Source organism: Toxorhynchites rutilus, chromosome 1 (genome assembly GCF_029784135.1).
Source record: "Toxorhynchites rutilus septentrionalis strain SRP chromosome 1, ASM2978413v1, whole genome shotgun sequence".
Taxonomy (NCBI): Eukaryota; Metazoa; Arthropoda; class Insecta; order Diptera; family Culicidae; genus Toxorhynchites; species Toxorhynchites rutilus.
The window spans coordinates 174,360,746-174,379,524 of record NC_073744.1 but is presented as its reverse complement, the minus strand read 5'-3'; the positions used below and the strand labels follow the sequence as shown (position 1 = coordinate 174,379,524).

The 18,779-nt window shown below is 40.7% G+C and overlaps 2 protein-coding genes across 2 annotated transcripts in view; one reads left to right on the top strand and one right to left on the bottom strand.

Moving 5' to 3' along the window:
* Positions 1-18,779, top strand: part of LOC129762140 (J domain-containing protein) — a 96,769-nt gene that overhangs the window by 66,301 nt on the left and 11,689 nt on the right. The window contains exon 2 of the mRNA XM_055760133.1: positions 2,554-2,655. Within this exon, the coding sequence (XP_055616108.1) occupies positions 2,554-2,655 (102 nt within the window). The remainder of the gene's footprint in view (positions 1-2,553; positions 2,656-18,779) is intronic.
* Positions 8,522-10,239, bottom strand: LOC129762137 (prolyl 4-hydroxylase subunit alpha-1-like). Its single transcript, XM_055760129.1, has 3 exons — positions 8,915-10,239; positions 8,696-8,861; positions 8,522-8,634 (listed from the first exon to the last, which is right to left on the bottom strand). Exons 1-3 carry the CDS (start codon positions 10,235-10,237, stop codon positions 8,546-8,548), a joined length of 1,578 nt encoding a protein of 525 aa, XP_055616104.1. The 5' UTR covers positions 10,238-10,239; the 3' UTR covers positions 8,522-8,545.

Here is an 18,779-nt window from a genome sequence, read left to right as displayed (position 1 = left end):
AGATGGTAGTCACTTGGTGCAAGGTCCGGACTATACGGCGGATGCAAAAGAACCTCCCATCCGAGCTCCCGGAGCTTCTGGCGCGTCACCAAGGAAGTGTGTGGCCTGGCGTTGTCCTGATGGAAGACAATGCGGCCTCTGTTTATCAAAGATGGCCTCTTCTTCATGAGTGCTACCTTCAAACGGTCCAGTTGTTGGCAGTACAGGTCCGAATTGAGCGTTTGGCCATAGGGAAGCAGCTCATAATAGATTATTCCTTGACAATCCCACCAAACACACAGCAGAACCTTCCTGGCCGTTAATGAAGGCTTGGCCACCGCCCGAGCCGCTTCAGCGGGCTTCGACCACGACCGTTTGCGCTTCACGTTGTCGTAAGTGACCCACTTTTCATCGCCAGTCACCATCCGCTTCAGAAACGGGTCGATTTTGTTGCGATTCAGCAGCGATTCGCATGCGTCGATACGGTCAAAGATGTTTTTTTGCGTCAACGTGTGTGGCACCCATACATTGAGCTTCTTTGTGAATCCAAGCTTCTTCAAATGGTTAATAACGGTTTGATGACTTATCCCCAGCTCTTGGCCGATGCTACGGCTGCTACTATGCCGGTCTTTCTCGGCTAATTCAGCGATTTTGTCGCAATTTTCGACGACAGGCCTTCCGGAGCGTGGCGCATCTTCGACGACCTCTACACCAGAACGAAAACGTTGAAACCATCGTTGTGCGGTGGAAATGGAAACTGTATCGGGTCCATAAACTGCACAAATTTTATTGGCAGCTTGAGATGCATTTTTGCCTTTGTCATAGTAGTACTGTAAAATATGTCGGATTTTCTCTTTATTTTGCTCCATATTTGCGACACTATAACTCACTAACGACTTAACCAAACAAAACACTGTCAAGGACTGTATTATAGCGCGCCTTTATAAATACCTTTCCAACAAGCTATAGTATGACTCGATACAATGAATACAACTAGAACTACGCGCTTACAACGACACCTCGCGGAAATACCGCAGGACTTTTTTGACAGCCTAATATTTTTCTATATTTTTTCTTGAAAGCTGAGGATTTTTTACATAACATATCTCGATTTTTGAGATATGATTTTTTAAAGTTAGTTTCAAGTTTCAAAGAGCACTAGCTCGAGGTTTCCGATGTTTTTCATTATACATTGCGATGGCACATGAAAATTTAATACCTTGTGAGTAATCGATTAGAGTTTGGTTGATATCACTTCATGGAGAGTGTGCCAAAACGATCATTTTCTACATACTGTTTCGCAAAATTATTGAATTCTTTTGCATATCGGGCGAGGGGTGAGGGAGGGAGATGAAAGAAATGAGCGCCATTGTGGCAGCCATTTGTGGCTTCCTTCCACCTTCTCCTCAAGATTAATCATTACGTTCTCAACTTTTTGGAGGATTTCGAGCGAGAATCTAAGAATGAATATGAATCGGGTGTTGTAAAATGAGAATAAAATTAGAAGATGAGTAAATGTATTCCTATCACACTCTCGTGAAGCCAGAAACACATTGTTAAATTGAATCATTTTCACCATGGTTAATATCTATTTGTCTGTAGTGCTAGTGCAGCAAATGGAAATATAACTGATGTCTGTTCTGAGTTGAGTTTCATAATAACTGAATCGATCTCCTTGACGACTGTTTCAAATATCCACAGACAATGCTGGCATATTATCTACCGTTCTGAATCATATTTCGGATACTTTGTTCTAATACCTTCCAATTCATTAAGCATAATATGATATGATATATGATGATATAACTATAAAATTAATATCACAATTGCTTCTTTAGAGTAATCCCTTGGTTTCACTATCATTTCATATGAGAACTACATTTGAATTATAACATAATCGGCAAAAATATGACAACACTACTCATTATCGTTTGTATTGACGTTTGCTCAGCGTGAGCACGTAGAATTTACCCGTTCATCAATATTTAAATTTCTCCCGTGTTTCATTAGTTCTCATCATCGTTAACAGTTTACTGTGACAACTCTACACGAGCTGAAGATTGTACCGCCCAGTGACTATTCTACCCTGGATTCTTCGAGTCAAGAGATATGCACCACGATTGATATGAGGTACAGACTAAGGGGGCGTCGCTGATTAATGGTCAGTTGCACCCCAATAGGAAGTATCCCGTGTCGGCCACACAAACAGAGAGTCTGCAACATCCCAATTATGAGAATCTTTGTAATACTAACCTCGAGCCAACCGCGAGTAATCGGTTACATATTACTAACAAATTTGATTTAGTGTCCGTAGTTTGATTCTTATTCGCTTCATTTGAGAAGCGCTTTATTCGATGATTTTTTAATGTTAGGTACAAATAGGTACCAACGTAGAAAGCTTAAAAGCAAATTGAACTAATATGTTAAAAATATCAACCAAATAATCCCTGTGCAAAAAGTTTAGATCTGTTTCCTGTATCATATGCCTTAAGCGTCCGAAATATGATTTAGAACGGTATTCGTTTCCTTCGAAGTAATGTCTAATTGCCAATTCTTTCGCCTCATTTCCCACAGGTCGAGCAAATCCAGGCCGAGTACAAAGTGCTCGCACTGCAGTACCACCCGGATAAGAACGATGGCGACAAGGATGCTGAAGCCATGTTCCAGAAGTTAAAGGTAATGATAGTTACAAGTAGTAAACCAACACACACACACACACACACATCTGCCTGTGGCATCGTGCACAGCACGTGCCATGGATGGATGCGCCATGTCTGACAATCGACAGCAATATGCTGAAAATTTCCCTAAGGACCTCTCGGAACGGAAGGGGTGCGTGCCTGTCACGCGGTCGACACTAATTAAATTGCATTGCGGTGATAAATGTTGTGATCTCTGAACTTTCCGTTTGGTGGTTATTCTCTTTCGATGGCCACAGAAATAGAGCATACTTTTAATGTTTCTTTCGGAGAATAGAAAAAACAAACGCGCCACGCGGTTGGGGGTTCGACGTCCAATTAATAGCCAACCTCCCCCGGGGAATGATGAGCATTATCTTATCGATGGTTCAGATGTTTGTCCTGCCTCTAGCGATAAAATAATTATGTCCGTGTCGAGTTGATGAGCGAGAGCTATGTGTAGCCAATTGGCAGTTGCCATTTCTCATTGACTCGATGTCCACTGTTTTCCGTGTTATTTATTTACGCCTCTGGAAATACATCTTCCACGGACGTGGACAGGGTTTCGGAACAATTTTCCGACCGGATAATTTTCCATCGCCCACACATCGATGAAAGCTATTCCCAAAGGGAGGGGAAATGTTTGTTTAGGTTTTGGAGACGGTTTCGATATTCGTCTCGACGCAGGGAAATATTACCGCATGGAAGCGCCTGGTAGTATGCTATAAACGGTACGGCACGAAGCACTTGAATGCAAATTCGTATGCAATGAACTGTCGTCTTAAAGCTGGAAATAGGAGGGAGCTGCATAAGTTGAATAAAACGGATCCTTCCTTGGCTCGGAAGTCTTCTATTCCTACACCAGAAAGTACATACACAAAGGGATCCAAAGTAAGAACCATATTCTATTCCGGTATGAATTGGCTCACAAGAACACACAGAAATCGCACACCCAGCACACGAAGCAGAACCCGTTCTCTGCTGGGAATGATGAGGAGAATACCCCACGCTCCCATCGCAAACGCCACAAAACGCCTTTCCTTGGCAACCCATTCACATACCTGATTTGTTCATGACTTGAGATGTCCCTCTCCTCACTGCAAATTACACATGCGATCATGAGCTCACTCTTTGTTTGCTGCTACATACACAGGCAGGAGTTTTCCAGTGAAAGATACACAATCCTCTAGAAGATTAAACATGGGTGGATAAACGTCCACGCGTACGAACCACGATTAATACATTGTAGCATGTTTCTGAATTCCCAGAAATCAAGAAAACTGTCATCATTGGCCTCACAAAAGATGTACACCCCAGGGGGTGTGTGGGTGTGGGCTCTTATTTTTAGCATAAAAGATTCAATAGAGCAGGAGCCTCCGCGTGAGAGATGGAGAAGCACACAGTTCAAACAGGATTCGTCTCGACGTTTTATTCGAGCCTAATTCAGCGAAAATGCACAAACATCACACTGTAATATTCGGAGGGTGGAAATCCATACGAACCATTCACTATGATTCTACGTGTTGAACTTCGTTTAGTCAATTAACTGATTTGATTTGATTTGATCGCACAGATATAGTACATTGATTTGCCGAAAAGTGACAGTAAGGGGTCGGTCATCATTACTGGCATCATCACTCGGTAGACACTGGTGGAGTGAATAAACAATACCCAACAACCAAACAAAACAGCCCATTCCAGAGCCACCAAATCATTATCAAAGAGTTTAACGATGTAATTCTTATAACGTATCCAAAATCAACAGATAGTCTAACGGAATCCTACGCCAACTAGGCGGTCGTGGCTCGGACACAACCCTCCTGTGACTTTTTTTTATAACATGAAAGTGAGCGCTCAACTTTGTATTTTTGACAGAGACAGTTTTGTCTATAATATCTCCCACATATTGTTTTGAATAAATATCTCCCACAAAGTTGTTTTTAACGCTTTCTATCTAAGTTGCATTAGGGTAACTATGAAAAAGCGAGTTTTTTTACTCTAACTTTTATATCTAAAATTCTACATCAAAATTGTCTTCGAACGACTTTTAGAGCTTATCAATACCAACACTTTGCGAAGCAGAATTTGTCAATATCTTAATCCTGCTCAATGTTATTGATCTGTTTTCATCCAAAAACCTATGATATCAATTTTAATTTACTCAAACACAAAAAATAACATAGTTTTGAAATTCACATATTAATAGAGTGGAAGCTGTTCTTTCAAATTCCATCAACAAACATTTTTTATGTTCGCCCAGAAAGAATGACAAACAAATGAAAAGAGCATGTTTTTTTGCGAAGAAATATCAATAACTTTGAGTAAAGTTGAGATACTGACAAGTTCTGCATCGCAAAATGTTTGGATTAGTTAGCTGTAAAAGTCTTTCGAAGACAGTTTGCATGTAGAATTTTAAATATAAAAATTGGGGTAAAACATTTTTTTCATGGTCACCCTAACGCAATTTAAAAAAAGCGCTATATCGGTTATTTCAAGAGATAGAAAAAAAACTTTGTTCTAAACAGATGTATCAAATAACTGGGGCTACAACATTGTCGAACTATGTTTTGCTCTATTTATAAAGATAAGAAACTTATATTTTTTATTTCATCGAAAATTTACGTCACCCTTTTTTAATAACATAAAAATGAGCGCTCTTTTGGCGATCTAACGTACAAATCTACACCTAGGCGGCGCTGCGGTGAAAGTGATGATGGTTTTAAATTTTGCCATGTGAGCTTATGGAAGGTTTGTAGTTCTTTCCATAAATTACAAAGTTATAATCATGAAAGATTAAAGGGTGTGTCACATCAAATTGCATCACGGAAAAAACGCTGTAGAAATTCGCCCAGTAAATAGACCGATCCTTTTGAAAATTTTAGACAGTAAAATAAAAACTATTAAACAACTTTTGGCATTTTCTTTTTATTCATACTTCGAGCCCAAGCCCGTATGCTCGCACCTTCCTCTTTACCCCGTCCATAAGGTTCTGTACGTTTTTTTTGTAGTTTTTTTTTTTTAACAGAAATCCATTTTCTCTTGAAGTCCGCCTCCGATTTGACAACTTTTGGGTTCTTCCGGAGGGCCTGCTTCATAATCACCCAATATTTCTCTATTGGGCGAAGCTCCGGCGCATTGGGCGGGTTCATTTCCTTTGGCACGAAGGTGACCCCGTTGGCTTCGTACCACTCCAACACGTCCTTTGAATAGTGGCACGAAGCGAGATCCGGCCAGAAGATGGTCGGGCCCTCGTGCTGCTTCAGTTGTGGTAGTAAGCGCTTCTGTAGGCACTCCTTAAGGTAAACCTGCCCGTTTACCGTGCCGGTCATCACGAAGGGGTCGCTCCGCTTTCCGCAAGAGCAGATCGCTGCCACACCATGTACTTTTTGGCAAACTTGGATAGTTTCTGCTTGCGAATCTCCTCCGGAACGCTGAATTTGTCCTCTGCGGAGTAGAACAACAGGCCCGGCAGCTGACGAAAGTCCGCTTTGACGTAGGTTTCGTCGTCCATTACCAGGCAATGCAGCTTCGTCAGCATTTCGGTGTACAGCTTCCGGGCTCGCGTCTTCCCCACCATGTTTTGCCTTTCGTCGCGGTTAGGAGCCTTCTGAACCTTGTATGTACGCAGGCCCTCCAGCTGCTTGGTCCGCTGGACGAATGAACTTGACAAATTCAGCTTATTGGCGACATCCCGGACCGAACTTCTCGGATCACGTCTAAACTGCTTAACTACGCGCTTGTGATCTTTTTCACTGACGGAGCATCCATTTTTCCCGTTCTTCACCTTCCGGTCGATGGTTAGGTTCTCGAAGTATCGTTTTAGTACTCTGCTGACCGTGGATTGAACGATTCCCAGCATCTTACCGATGTCCCGATGTGACAACTCCGGATTCTCGAAATGAATGCACAGGATTAATTCACGACGCTCTTTTTCGTTCGACGACATTTTTCCAAATTTACGAAAAATTGACAGTGAAGCATGGCCAACGTGATCTATACACTCTTATCTGATTATAAGCGGAAGCTGAAGATATAATTCCTAAAAATTAAATTTCTACAGCGTTTTTTCCGTGATGCAATTTGATGTGACACACCCTTTATGAACTAATCGGTGGCTTATGGTTATTTTTTACAGTTACAGTATCGGGGATATTTTTTTATAATGTATGAGTTGAACAATATCGACGAAAAAACGAGTCGCAGAAAGTTCCTAAATATACTTTTATATTATCTTTTATGCCCCATAAAAAACAGGCATTAAGTTTTTGTTAACCAAGAACACGAAAACAAAGAATATTAGAAATATGAAAACTTGAAATTCCAGAACCTTTATCATCTGGTAACTATCTAGAAGGTCGTTATATATTCTTCTCTTCGAAAAAAGAACCGAAAAACACGCTACGCTTGTCTCGAGCATGCAGTTATGGTATGTTCTGATTCTTACACCAATAAAATCTAAATCGATAAATACGTTTTAATGTTATTTCATAGCTCTTTATACTTTCATGAACTATATTCAGTTGCTTACTTTCAATTAATAACAGGAAAAAAGTCAAATTTCGTTATTTGTGTTGGAGTACCAAAAGTTACTCTGTTTTAAGGAGGCTAAATTAGATAACTATTAAAGCCGAATGAAAATGAAGAAAACTTATTTTCTGGAGTTTTTTCATTCAATTATACCCTCTTCTCCAGATAAATGCCAACAAAGCCTATAAAATATACAATAGCAATTTTATAGAGAAGTTCAACTTTCGGTCTGTGACACCGTGCGCGAGTATACGTGTTATGATTTTGCATGCGAGTACAGGAGGGTTAATAACTCAGCGGTAAAAGCATTTCCTAATCTGTTCGACGATCAGAAGTATAGAAGGGAAAACTGGTGCAAAATCTGTCTGCAAGGCCGTGGTTATCGAAAGAGAAAGTCACTGAAGAGAATCGCTCAAAACAGATTGGTCCTGTGGGAAAGTTGAGTTTTAAATCCTTTTTCACAAGTGGTACACGATCGAGCGGTGATCACCTTCTTTAGGTAGTCGATGAACTTACGCTACGTTTTTGCTGAAAAACACATTCTCCATTTTAACTATACAAATAAAAGTTACTCACGAAGATATGTTTTGTAAAATAACTGAATGTTATCAAGTAGTCTCATAACTAAGACAACAGTAGCAGACGCGCCAGTGATGACTACTGTAGCCCGAAACTAGGTTAAGGTCCTTATAAGTAGATGCAATTGTGGCTAATTTTATTGTGATAACATTTCCTTCATATAGAGAATTGCTTCACTTTCAGCGATATTTATATTGTGGAATAACACGAGCAATTCAACATGCTTTTCATCTTATCGCAAAGCTACATTCACCTGCGCTCCGGCACAATCGGGGAAATTTCTGTGAACTTTATGTGGCATGCGAAATAAGTGTCTCGCTCAAGCAGTGCCCCTCAGAATTTTCCATCGCAACTCCCAAAGCTGCAGTTGGGGAAACATCCTTCACGTCCTAATCCGTATGCTCTCTTCTTTTGCCAAATCCCATTCACGGGCGGACGGATACAAGATGTGTTTGAACTTTTCGAAGTAAAACAAGATAACTTCAGCGTTGGTTCAGTTTTCATCCCCGGCCCGTAAATCCAACTTTTCTTCTTTATAGTTAAATTTTTTGACTCAGAGGGAGAAACAAAACAATAAGAAAAAAACAGATTTGCCGGCAGCGAAGTGTCCGGATTGAATAGGATTCAATTTTCTGTTTTGTTGGGGGAGGTTTCTCGAGAAATACGCAATTTAACGAAGTTGACGCTCTGAAAATTGTTTGTTGTCTGGAGGGGTCGATTGGCTGTCTTTTATACAAATACATAAAATAAATAATAATCGGATCTGTTTATTGGAGCGTTTGTTACTTGGAATCGTTGCTTGTGCTGCCCGAAGACAGCTCGCATGGTCTCAAAAACTCCTGATGAAATTCGCGAACCCATTTGTTGGCCACTAAAAGTAACGAACAAGGAATTTTTACTCATGTCAATACCGATGGAACGCAATGCCGTACCCCATTTGGATCCCTGAAGCACCGGACAGGCTCCGTGTAGTGTCCGATCGTCCCCGGTTCCGTTGTGGTGCAAATTGTACCAGAAGATGGCCGACCCCTTCTTCGGAAACACACCAACTCCGAGTCGTGGAAATACTGTCGCTCCTCCCTGCTCCACATCGGACAGCTGAAACAGCGAACAATGGAGTCTCGGAACTCCTAAGATGCAATGTTACTTACATAGAACATCAATGTTGCGATACGATTGCCCATCCCCATATATCCTTCCGTCTTCTCCTGGGTCCAATCGTAGTGAGGCAGGTAGTGTCCCCCGATTCCATAGTTATTCACCTGCAGCTCCTCGGCGGCTCTCATATTCAAACCACTCATATCTGCCGCCCGAAGGGTCAACCTCTGGACAACAGGATGGTCGTAATCTTTGAGCCAACTATTCTGGCTAGTGCGGCTTGTGGAGATCTCTCTCGACTCGGGTCCTTCGCCAACCATCGATCGCTTGAGCAGAGGTTTACCCATCACGATCAGCTGTTTGATTTCCCCGTCGGATACCACATCGTGATACAACACGATCAACGGATCCAAACTCAGTTCCTCTAATTTGAAGGGGGCAATCCGGATGAAGGGACTTTTACTGCGCTCATACCGACAACGTAGCATTGAAGATTCGGCTACGGGACGCTGATGTTCACCACGACACAGTGGTTTGTACAGAGACCATTCAGGTTTGACAGATCTCGGGGCCGGTCCGTGGACCTCGACATACTTCAACCAGTTTTCGATGGTCTCCTTTCGCTTCAGACCTTCCTCATGGGTAGGGTCTAATTTAAGCAACTGTTTAACAACACTCAGAGCCTCTTCGTAATTGCCATCCATGAAGATCGTGTATGAAAGATAGGCCAATATCTCGGATTTACTTACGCCGGAAGTATCCCCCAGTGTCCAGCGGCGAAGTGCCTCCCTTAGCCACGAAGTGGCGTACACAATCCCTTCATCCTTGCTAAGTGCTGCGCCAATCTTGTAACACTCTTCAGCCGTTAGCTCTCTGCTTACGGTACGGCCACGAATTTTCCCCCCAGCCAGTTCGGCTGTATCCAGCTGGTACGTCTCCTGCAATCGTCCGAGCGCCTCCACCACCCCGTTGTAATCCGCGTCGCTGGGAACCATTGACGAATCATCGATCAACTGCACACCCAACCCCATCTGCATTAGCTCGTCAAGCTTTCGATAGTGCACCAGAAAACGCCTCGTCAGCAGAAAGGCGTTGATCGGATTCGACACGTAGCCAACTTTATCGGCTAAAGCTTCTCCGATATCGACCATCAGCTTCTCCTTCTGACGTCGAAGGAATCGAATCTTCTCCTCGGCCAACCGGATGTACTTGTCGAGCCGCTGCAAAATGTGCTGCTCACTTTCGACCAGATACGCCATATTAGTCACGGAGGTGTAAAACTCGCTGTGGCCACTTTTCGCCGGGGTTGCTCCGACCAGCAGAAGCCAGCAACTTCCAAGCAGCAGGAATGACGCGGAACCACGAACGGCAACCATTGTGGAACGTTTCTTTCGGTAGACTGAAAAGCTATCGTCGCATCGTCGACTCGACATCGTGAGTAGGTCAGTAGTGGTAGCCAACAGGGGACTTATCGGAAAGATTCGCCGACGGCGATAAGTCGCAGGAAGGCTTGAGGCTGCCAGCAGCGGTCTTGTCGCTTTCAAATTTTGACAAACCATTGAACACACTTGTCAATTAAAAGGTCATCGATAATGACGAATTTCGGCGTTCGCACTCTCGATAAGATGCGCTTGGAAAGTGGCGCATCAGATAAGATAGCCGAACCCCGAGCGGTATCGTGGTATTCGGAGGGGCATACAACGTTCGTCACTTACCGGTATTATTTTTTGGTCTGAAAAACTCGCAAAGAAATCTCTCGACATATCTCATAAACATTCTCTTGTTAAGAAGTATTCGTTATGTTTCACGAGCATATATGTGTTCAATCGGAGGAAAGACAACTCGACTATTCATAATTTTGTAATCATCAATGCGCGGTTGTTTTGAGAACTGATAACTGTTGATAACTGTTATTTTTAAATCTTGAGTAGAAAATCGAAATCCGATATTGGTATCAGATAAAACTCTCGTAATCCTCGATTACATATATGAGCCTTACCGCAGAGATAACACTATGTAAGCAGAAAAGCTGCAGAACTAGGAATACCATCCGTTCTGATTTAGCAGGACATTTCCTAATTTATAGTTAATATATTAACACTAAACCTTTCAATTGCATTTTCTTAGGTTTTGACGTCTATTTGTACCAGTATGTGAGCATGAATACAACACTTCTAGTATGTTGCATAGTTATTCACTTGTTATTTTAGCACAATGGAATCACAAAGAAATGCAATAAGCATCAACACTTCCCAAGTGGAATATTCAGATACATAGCTTGTATTCAGAAGTAGCCTCACTTCATTGAACACTGATGAAACTGTTGGTTGAACCATCCCAAATAAAAAGTTTCCTCTTTTATTACATTAATTTGGTACGACCAGAAGTCAGAAGGTTCAAAACGGCCGCTAATTATGAAGCTGTAGGAATAGTAGTGCTTCTGAAAGTTGGTTGGAACACGGTTGTATCCGAAATATTTTCAAATGCTTCTCGACTAAGCCTTGAATACTACCGAAATATTAAACCAAAAAAATAAACAAACAAATTCACTCATTTTCATTCAGCGATAGAGGGTTCCTGTTATTCCTCAGCTCCCACCTCTGTGGAATAAGCGTACATTTCGCAACCTTTTCTTCCTAATCACAATTCTAATATAATATCAAATTGAATTTGTTTTTCGGGCTTTTTTATCTTTGCAATAGCTGTGAACTTTGCTTTGTTTACGAACCCAAAAATTTGACATTTCTCTTCGAGACAAAGGGCCTGGCCGGGTAAGGGAGTAAAAAGTGCCCCCAAACCAAATCACTAGCTGTATGGCAAATATTGTAAAGGATATTAAATAAGAAATTTTGGTGGTTTATTTGAACCCCTATGTGGTTTGACGTAGGATCTATAGTGAAAACGTACTTTTTCGTTTATTTCACGCCATCCTCAATAGATCCGAGATAAAAATTTGAAAAAAATACTGAATGTACATCTTACCACGGTGTATCAAGAAAAATTATCAAAAAAAAATTTCATCAAAAACTTTAGTACTAAAAAAATATTTAAATTCTGAAAAAAAAAAATTGGGATTTAGAGATTCAGTACTGCTCTAATTCATATTTAAATGTGCTCTTACGGCTTTTCTAGATTGATAAATATCTTCAAACTGTTTTTTTTTCAAATATCTAATAATAAAAAAAAATAAAAAAAAAATACACAGTACAAAAAAATGTTATAGATTTTCTGGCATTTCGAAATTTTGAGAAAAAAATAACTTTGAGACCCACTCCTGCTCAAATGTTGAGACCCACTCCTGCTCAAATGTAGTTGTTTAGTTGCTAATCTTGTTGTTGTTAGTGAAAAAAGGAAATATGTATATGAAAATATGTATAATCATTCCATAACGGTTCCTTAACCCATAAATGATTTAAATTAACGAAAATTGGAAGAATACACATTTTCCTATTGTGATTCCGTGGCCGAGTATGCATCAGCGAGAAACAATATTCAAATATCACTGCTAATCAAAAGAGCGTAAATCGGTCGCTTGAAATGCAAATGCAGCATTCGCTCTACGGGCAATATGGATAAAGCAAGTATTGCAACATAGGCCCCGCCGTATTCTATTCAGCAAGTATAAACAAGACATTCGCGATTCAAAATTAAAGTATTCACAGTTCATTAGTCATCTGGCTATCAGACTACAGCGAGTCTTTCGAAATGACCTTTTTTTAAGGTCGAATGTTTAGTTTAGTGTTCCAAATTGGTCCTTCTCAAGGATAGAGGCGAATGAATTGACGAATTTAAAGCCTCTATAATCCAAAACATCATCATAATCATAATTCAAGTCGTCTCGCTCTAGTCTTCCTAATGCTGATGCCACACAAACATTTCACTCGATTTAAGATGAAGGCGGAAGCAAACCTTTGTAGTAGTATACGTAAAACCACGTGTAAAAATGGGGTAATAGTGTTTGTGAGAGAAGAGCAATTTGTTTCGTTTGTTTTGATCTTTGTATGTAAATACATCAATTCACTTATCAGACAGTGTGGCGCCTCACTGACACGAGTCTTAGAATACATTTGAAAAAAATAACAATTCAATACTGAAGTTAAATGTATGAACAATTGCAAATAAAAATTTATGTATAGAATATGTATTTGCATATGAAGTAAAATTCTGAGCGTAATATGAGCAAATTTATAGCACAATCGAATTGGGGCTCTTTTGTTATCAACAAGTTCTGAACCTTGTATGTACGCAGGCCCTCCGCTGGACGAATGAACTTGACAAATTCTTGACAAAATCTTGACAACATCCCGGACCGAACTTCTCGGATCACGTCTAAACTGCTTAACTACGCGCTTGTGATCTTTTTCACTGACGGAGCATCCATTTTTGCCGTTCTCTACCTTCCGGTCGATGGTTAGGTTCTCGAAGTATCGTTTTAGTACTCTGCTGACCGTGGATTGGACGATTCCCAGCATCTTACCGATGTCTCGATGTGACTACTCCGGATTCTCGAAATGAGTGCGCAGGATTAATTCACGACGCTCTTTTTCGTTCGACGACATTTTTCCAAATTTACGAAAAATTGACAGTGAAACATGGCCAACGTGATCCATACACTCTTATCTGATTATAAGCGAAAGCTGAAGATATAATTCCTAAAAATTAAATTTCTACAGCGTTTTTTCCGTGATGCAATTTGATGTGACACACCCTTTATTCATGGTTGACATGGTGACATGGTTGTATAACATTAATAGCACACACAATTCGCGTTCATAGTTCTTTAGTCAACACAAACCTCAACTTCGTCAATGAATATTTCAATTGGACTAACAGCGAACGATCTCTCGAGTTTTGCGTTTAGCAACACATTTGGCGATTCATTTTTATTTAAATACACTCGACAAAAAAATTAGAGGAACAGAGTGTGAAGTCGAATTTTTGTTTGTGATTTTTGTAACACTGTAACTTCGAGAAAAATCAATGTAACGAAAATGGGATATTCATCATTTTAAAGCTTAAACTTTGGAAAATTATGCGGACAAATTTTCGACTTGGCGGAAAAAATCAAAAATCAAATCAAAAAAGATTTTTTGGACTAACACAATTTTTTGTCCACTAAGTCAATGGCAAATCCAAATCCAACACATCTTGCCGAGTGTAAATGATGAGTTATTTTGGAAACGTCAGGAAATGTATGTCATTGTCATTCAGTAATTATTTTCATTCAAAATATATGAATCTGTATCTGCCTTCGGGCGGATCAATATGATAGTATATCTTTCTTTCACGCCAACTTCAAGATTTCATAAATGTGGACCCTGTACCTTCAAAAACGCTTCTTCTTCTTCGGTTCTTTTTCAGAGGCTTTCAACATTGGCAGGGATCCTCGTATATTTTCGCGGGTGATTTTTATTTTGATAATATAATAAGTGCAAAAATCGGGAGAAATCAGGATCATTTCAGTAAAATCAGGATATCAGGGAACGTATGAAAAAGTTGGTTGGCGTTGCTGCGAACTTGATGTTCATTCATCATCCAGTAAATAAAAACTACTATGAAATTCAAATACTTCTCAACCATAAACGCAAGCCCAAGCTCTCCCTGAAAATAAACGTTTTGATCATAACCTCTCGGTACAATTCGGGGAGCAAACACCACCTAAGGCCGATAAATTTAAGCAAATCTACCATTCATCAAGTCATCATCCAATTGCCATGACAGTTTCTTGTCGAAGACCTTTTTGTGGACTATTTTCGATAACCGGCGTATTGACACTATATTTAAACACTAATTAAGAAGCACCAGAAAACAAGTTGCCGATACTCAATGAAAATATTTTTTTCAAATACTCCGTCCGCACTTGAAGCATAAATCCCTGGAAACCGTGAAATTACGTTTATAATGAGTTCACCCACATTAGTCTACTTTACTGTTCCGTGGACGTTACTGGCGGAAACGGAACGCAGAAATATTTCCAAGGTGATTGCAGTTTGCAAATTTAACCCTCATGGTGGGGGGGGGGGGAGAGTGCATGCATATGCGAACATATTCATATGGGGAGAATTGAGAGCGTTGTTTTCCAAACTACCTATGTCACGCCGGTGCTCATCCACGTCTCTTCCGGAAGGTTAAAGATTGTCCTTCCGGAAAACGTAAGCTCTCAAGGGTAAGTGGTGTGAGCAGTGAGCAGTATGGAACAGAATGTGTGTACGATTTGTTCAACAATTAGCTGAGTGACACAATACGGAATCAGGGTTGGTCTGTTGCAAGGGGAGGCTATTTGGAATATAATTCTTCATTCTCATACTGTATCAAACTGAACCACTTTATTTCGATGTAGTATTGTGTTACATGTAAGGCCCCTGAATGATGGAAAACAGGATGCGAAACATCCACTTCATCCATGTTGACGTAAGAAATTTGTGCTATTTTTACCGTCGGAAACATTTCACAAATCATTCCGATTGTGCTGCCTGCAATGTACCTTTTCCGTCCAAAAAGAGCACGTTTTTCCACTCATGAAACCGAGGAGTGACGGGGAATTAAAGCGATTCCACTTTGGCGGTCGCTCCGTCAAGTTGGGCTTCTCAAGATTCCCGTTGTTATTCATCATCCTTTTACGTGAGATTATTGCTCGCAGTTGTGTTTCCATTGTGGTGCGTCTCAATGTCCGGTAGATTATGTGCATAGTTTTGTATGAAGTGTTCAAATGTATATATTTTATATAAAATGTGTTTCAGTTATAGCGAATTCGTTTTCGTTCAGTTTCAACCCCAGTGTCACACTAACTGCTATCAAAACGTTTTTTTATTCACTCAGTTTCAACCTAGTTTCGCACTAGGTTCGCCCTGAAAGCTTTTGGTTTCGCACTTAGATGTTTCACGGGTTGGCACTCGAGTTCACCAATACAACTATACTGAACTGTCAACTTCCGAGTATTGTTTTGGAAAATCTAAAAATAAAGACTATGAAAATGAAAAACCTGCTGCTTTTGCTTTTGTATTATTTGAATCGTAATCCAATTCGGAATCTGATTTTGATGAGTATATGATGAGCCTACGCAGCCTATTCAGATGGAATTAACATGCTTTTTGCAAAAACATATTGAACAAAAACTGTGTCTGATGATTATATATTATAATAGTGATTATTTGGGGAACAAACAGGAAATGCATCGACAAATGGTTAAGTGAGTGCCAGGACTAAAGGGTGTGTCACATCAAATTGCATCACGGAAAAAACGCTGTAGAAATTTATTTTTTAGGAATTATATCTTCAGCTTTCGCTTATAATCAGATAAGAGTGTATAGATCACGTTGGCCATGCTTCACTGTCAATTTTTCGTAAATTTGGAAAAATGTCGTCGAACGAAAAAGAGCGTCGTGAATTAATCCTGTGCACTCATTTCGAGAATCCGGAGTTGTCACATCGGGACATCGGTAAGATGCTGGGAATCGTCCAATCCACGGTCAGCAGAGTACTAAAACGATACTTCGAGAACCTAACCATCGACCGGAAGGTGAAGAACGGCAAAAATGGATGCTCCGTCAGTGAAAAGGATCACAAGCGCGTAGTTAAGCAGTTTAGACGTGATCCGAGAAGTTCGGTCCGGGATGTCGCCAATAAGCTGAATTTGTCAAGTTCATTCGTCCAGCGGACCAAGCAGCGGGAGGGCCTGCGTACATACAAGGTTCAGAAGGCTCCTAACCGCGACGAAAGGCAAAACATGGTGGGGAAGACGCGAGCCCGGAAGCTGTACACCGAAATGCTGACGAAGCCGCATTGCCTGGTAATGGACGACGAAACCTACGTCAAAGCGGACTTTCGTCAGCTACCGGGCCTGTTGTTCTTCTCCGCAGAGGACAAATTCAGCGTTCCGGAGGAGATTCGCAAGCAGAAACTATCCAAGTTTGCCAAAAAGTAAATGGTGTGGCAAGCGATCTGCTCTTGCGGAAAGCTGAGCGCCCCCTTCGTGATGACCGGCACGGTAAACGGGCAGGTTTACCTTAAGGAGTGCCTACAGAAGCGCTTACTACCACTATTGAAGCAGCACGAGGGCCCGACCATCTTCTGGCCGGATCTCGTTTCGTGCCACTATTCAGATGACGTGTTGGAGTGGTACGAAGCCAACGGGGTCACCTTCGTGCCAAAGGAAATGAACCCGCCCAATGCGCCGGAGCTTCGCCCAATAGAGAAATATTGGGCGATTATGAAGCAGGCCCTCCGGAAGAACCCAAAAGTTGTCAAATCGGAGGCGGACTTCAAGAGAAAATGGATTTCTGTTCAAAAAAAACTACAACCTGACGTTGTACAGAACCTTATGGACGGGGTAAAGAGGAAGGTGCGAGCATACGGGCTTGGGCTCGAAGTATGAATAAAAAGAAAATGCCAAAAGTTGTTTAATAGTTTTTATTTTACTGTCTAAAATTTTCAAAAGGATCGGTCTACTGGGCGAATTTCTACAGCGGTTTTTTCGTGATGCAATTTGATGTGACACACCCTTTACATGTGTTAGGTAATCAAACAATATGAAGTAGAAATTTTCATTCAAACTTTTATATTTTTACACTGCACTTGGCCCTTCTGATCTGATAGAGAATAATTTACCTCCCAAGCACTAATATCGCCACCAGACGTCGACACTGTACATTTGTCGTCGCAAATATAAACAAATCACCAACAAACCACCGCATTCGTGAAATTGAAAACTTTTTTTTGTTTATTACAGTGTCAGTTTGGCACTAACACAGTTTTAAAAACGAATTCGCTATTGACTAATTTACGTTAGATTTACGTAAATTAGATGTTAGATGGCGCAGCGAGTAAAGTGATGATGTTTTGTTTTTTGACGTGGGACTACGTCTTTCATTTCTATACCGGGGTGTAAAATCAAAGTTTCGAAAACGAAAGCGTTACGCCGGAGACCGAGATGTTGAGCCTTAATTGCTCTTAAACAACTGAACGAAATGGTATGATAAACACTTCATTCGAAAGATAAAATGTCTACGCGTTATATACTTGTTACTTTTTCATCCAAAAACTTGTTTCAATGGCCTTAAAATTGTTTTCAAAACAGGCTATTGAAATCACCAATCGGTATATAAGCGAGCGCCGCTCGTAAACCCACTCAGTTATAATTGAACAGCAATTGGAGAATGTTGTCGCTGTTGTGGTGAAGTCATTCATCATGAAAGCGCTGATGAACGGTGTCACCAAGAGTCTGTGTGTGCACCTTAGGCCAGAAGGGAATCTATCAGGAGGAGAGCGATGCCACGGTTCCGCTTGAAACATCGGAGCAGCCGCCACGCACACACATACACGCGCGGAACTCTCTTTGCTATCATCGTTGCTGAAAAATAATCTGCCAGTTCCCCTGGGAATTGAAAAATACATTCATGCGAAAGAGTTTATTTTAATGTTTTCTATCCATATAACACTGCAACCGAATACATTTGGTTTTGTGATTTTTCAATCAATCGCAATTAACAGGAATGCTTCTGAATATTATTTTTCCCTAATATTGGATGCATAACATGAAAAACGGAAAATGTTTCACATCGCGAAAATCATGTAATTTCCGAGCGATTATTTGCTTTCTACTCATATAATGCTGCAACCAAATACATTTCGTTTTGGATTTTTCAATCAAGTGCGATCAACGTAAGACCACGTCTTTCGGCAATTTATTAGAGGTGCAGTGAATCTTAAGGAATTCCCGCTCTACGCGCACTGGCGCACGCGCACTCAACAATTTCTCAAACGAGAAATGGGTGTTGTGAGAAAGGATTAGCGAACACAATAACGACAAACGGGAGAAAGAGATGTTTGGAGGTTGAAGGAAATTGGCAGAAAACATCTTCATTTTATCTTTCGAATAATGTGATTATCATTGTACTTCCTTTTGCCCTAAAGAGATTA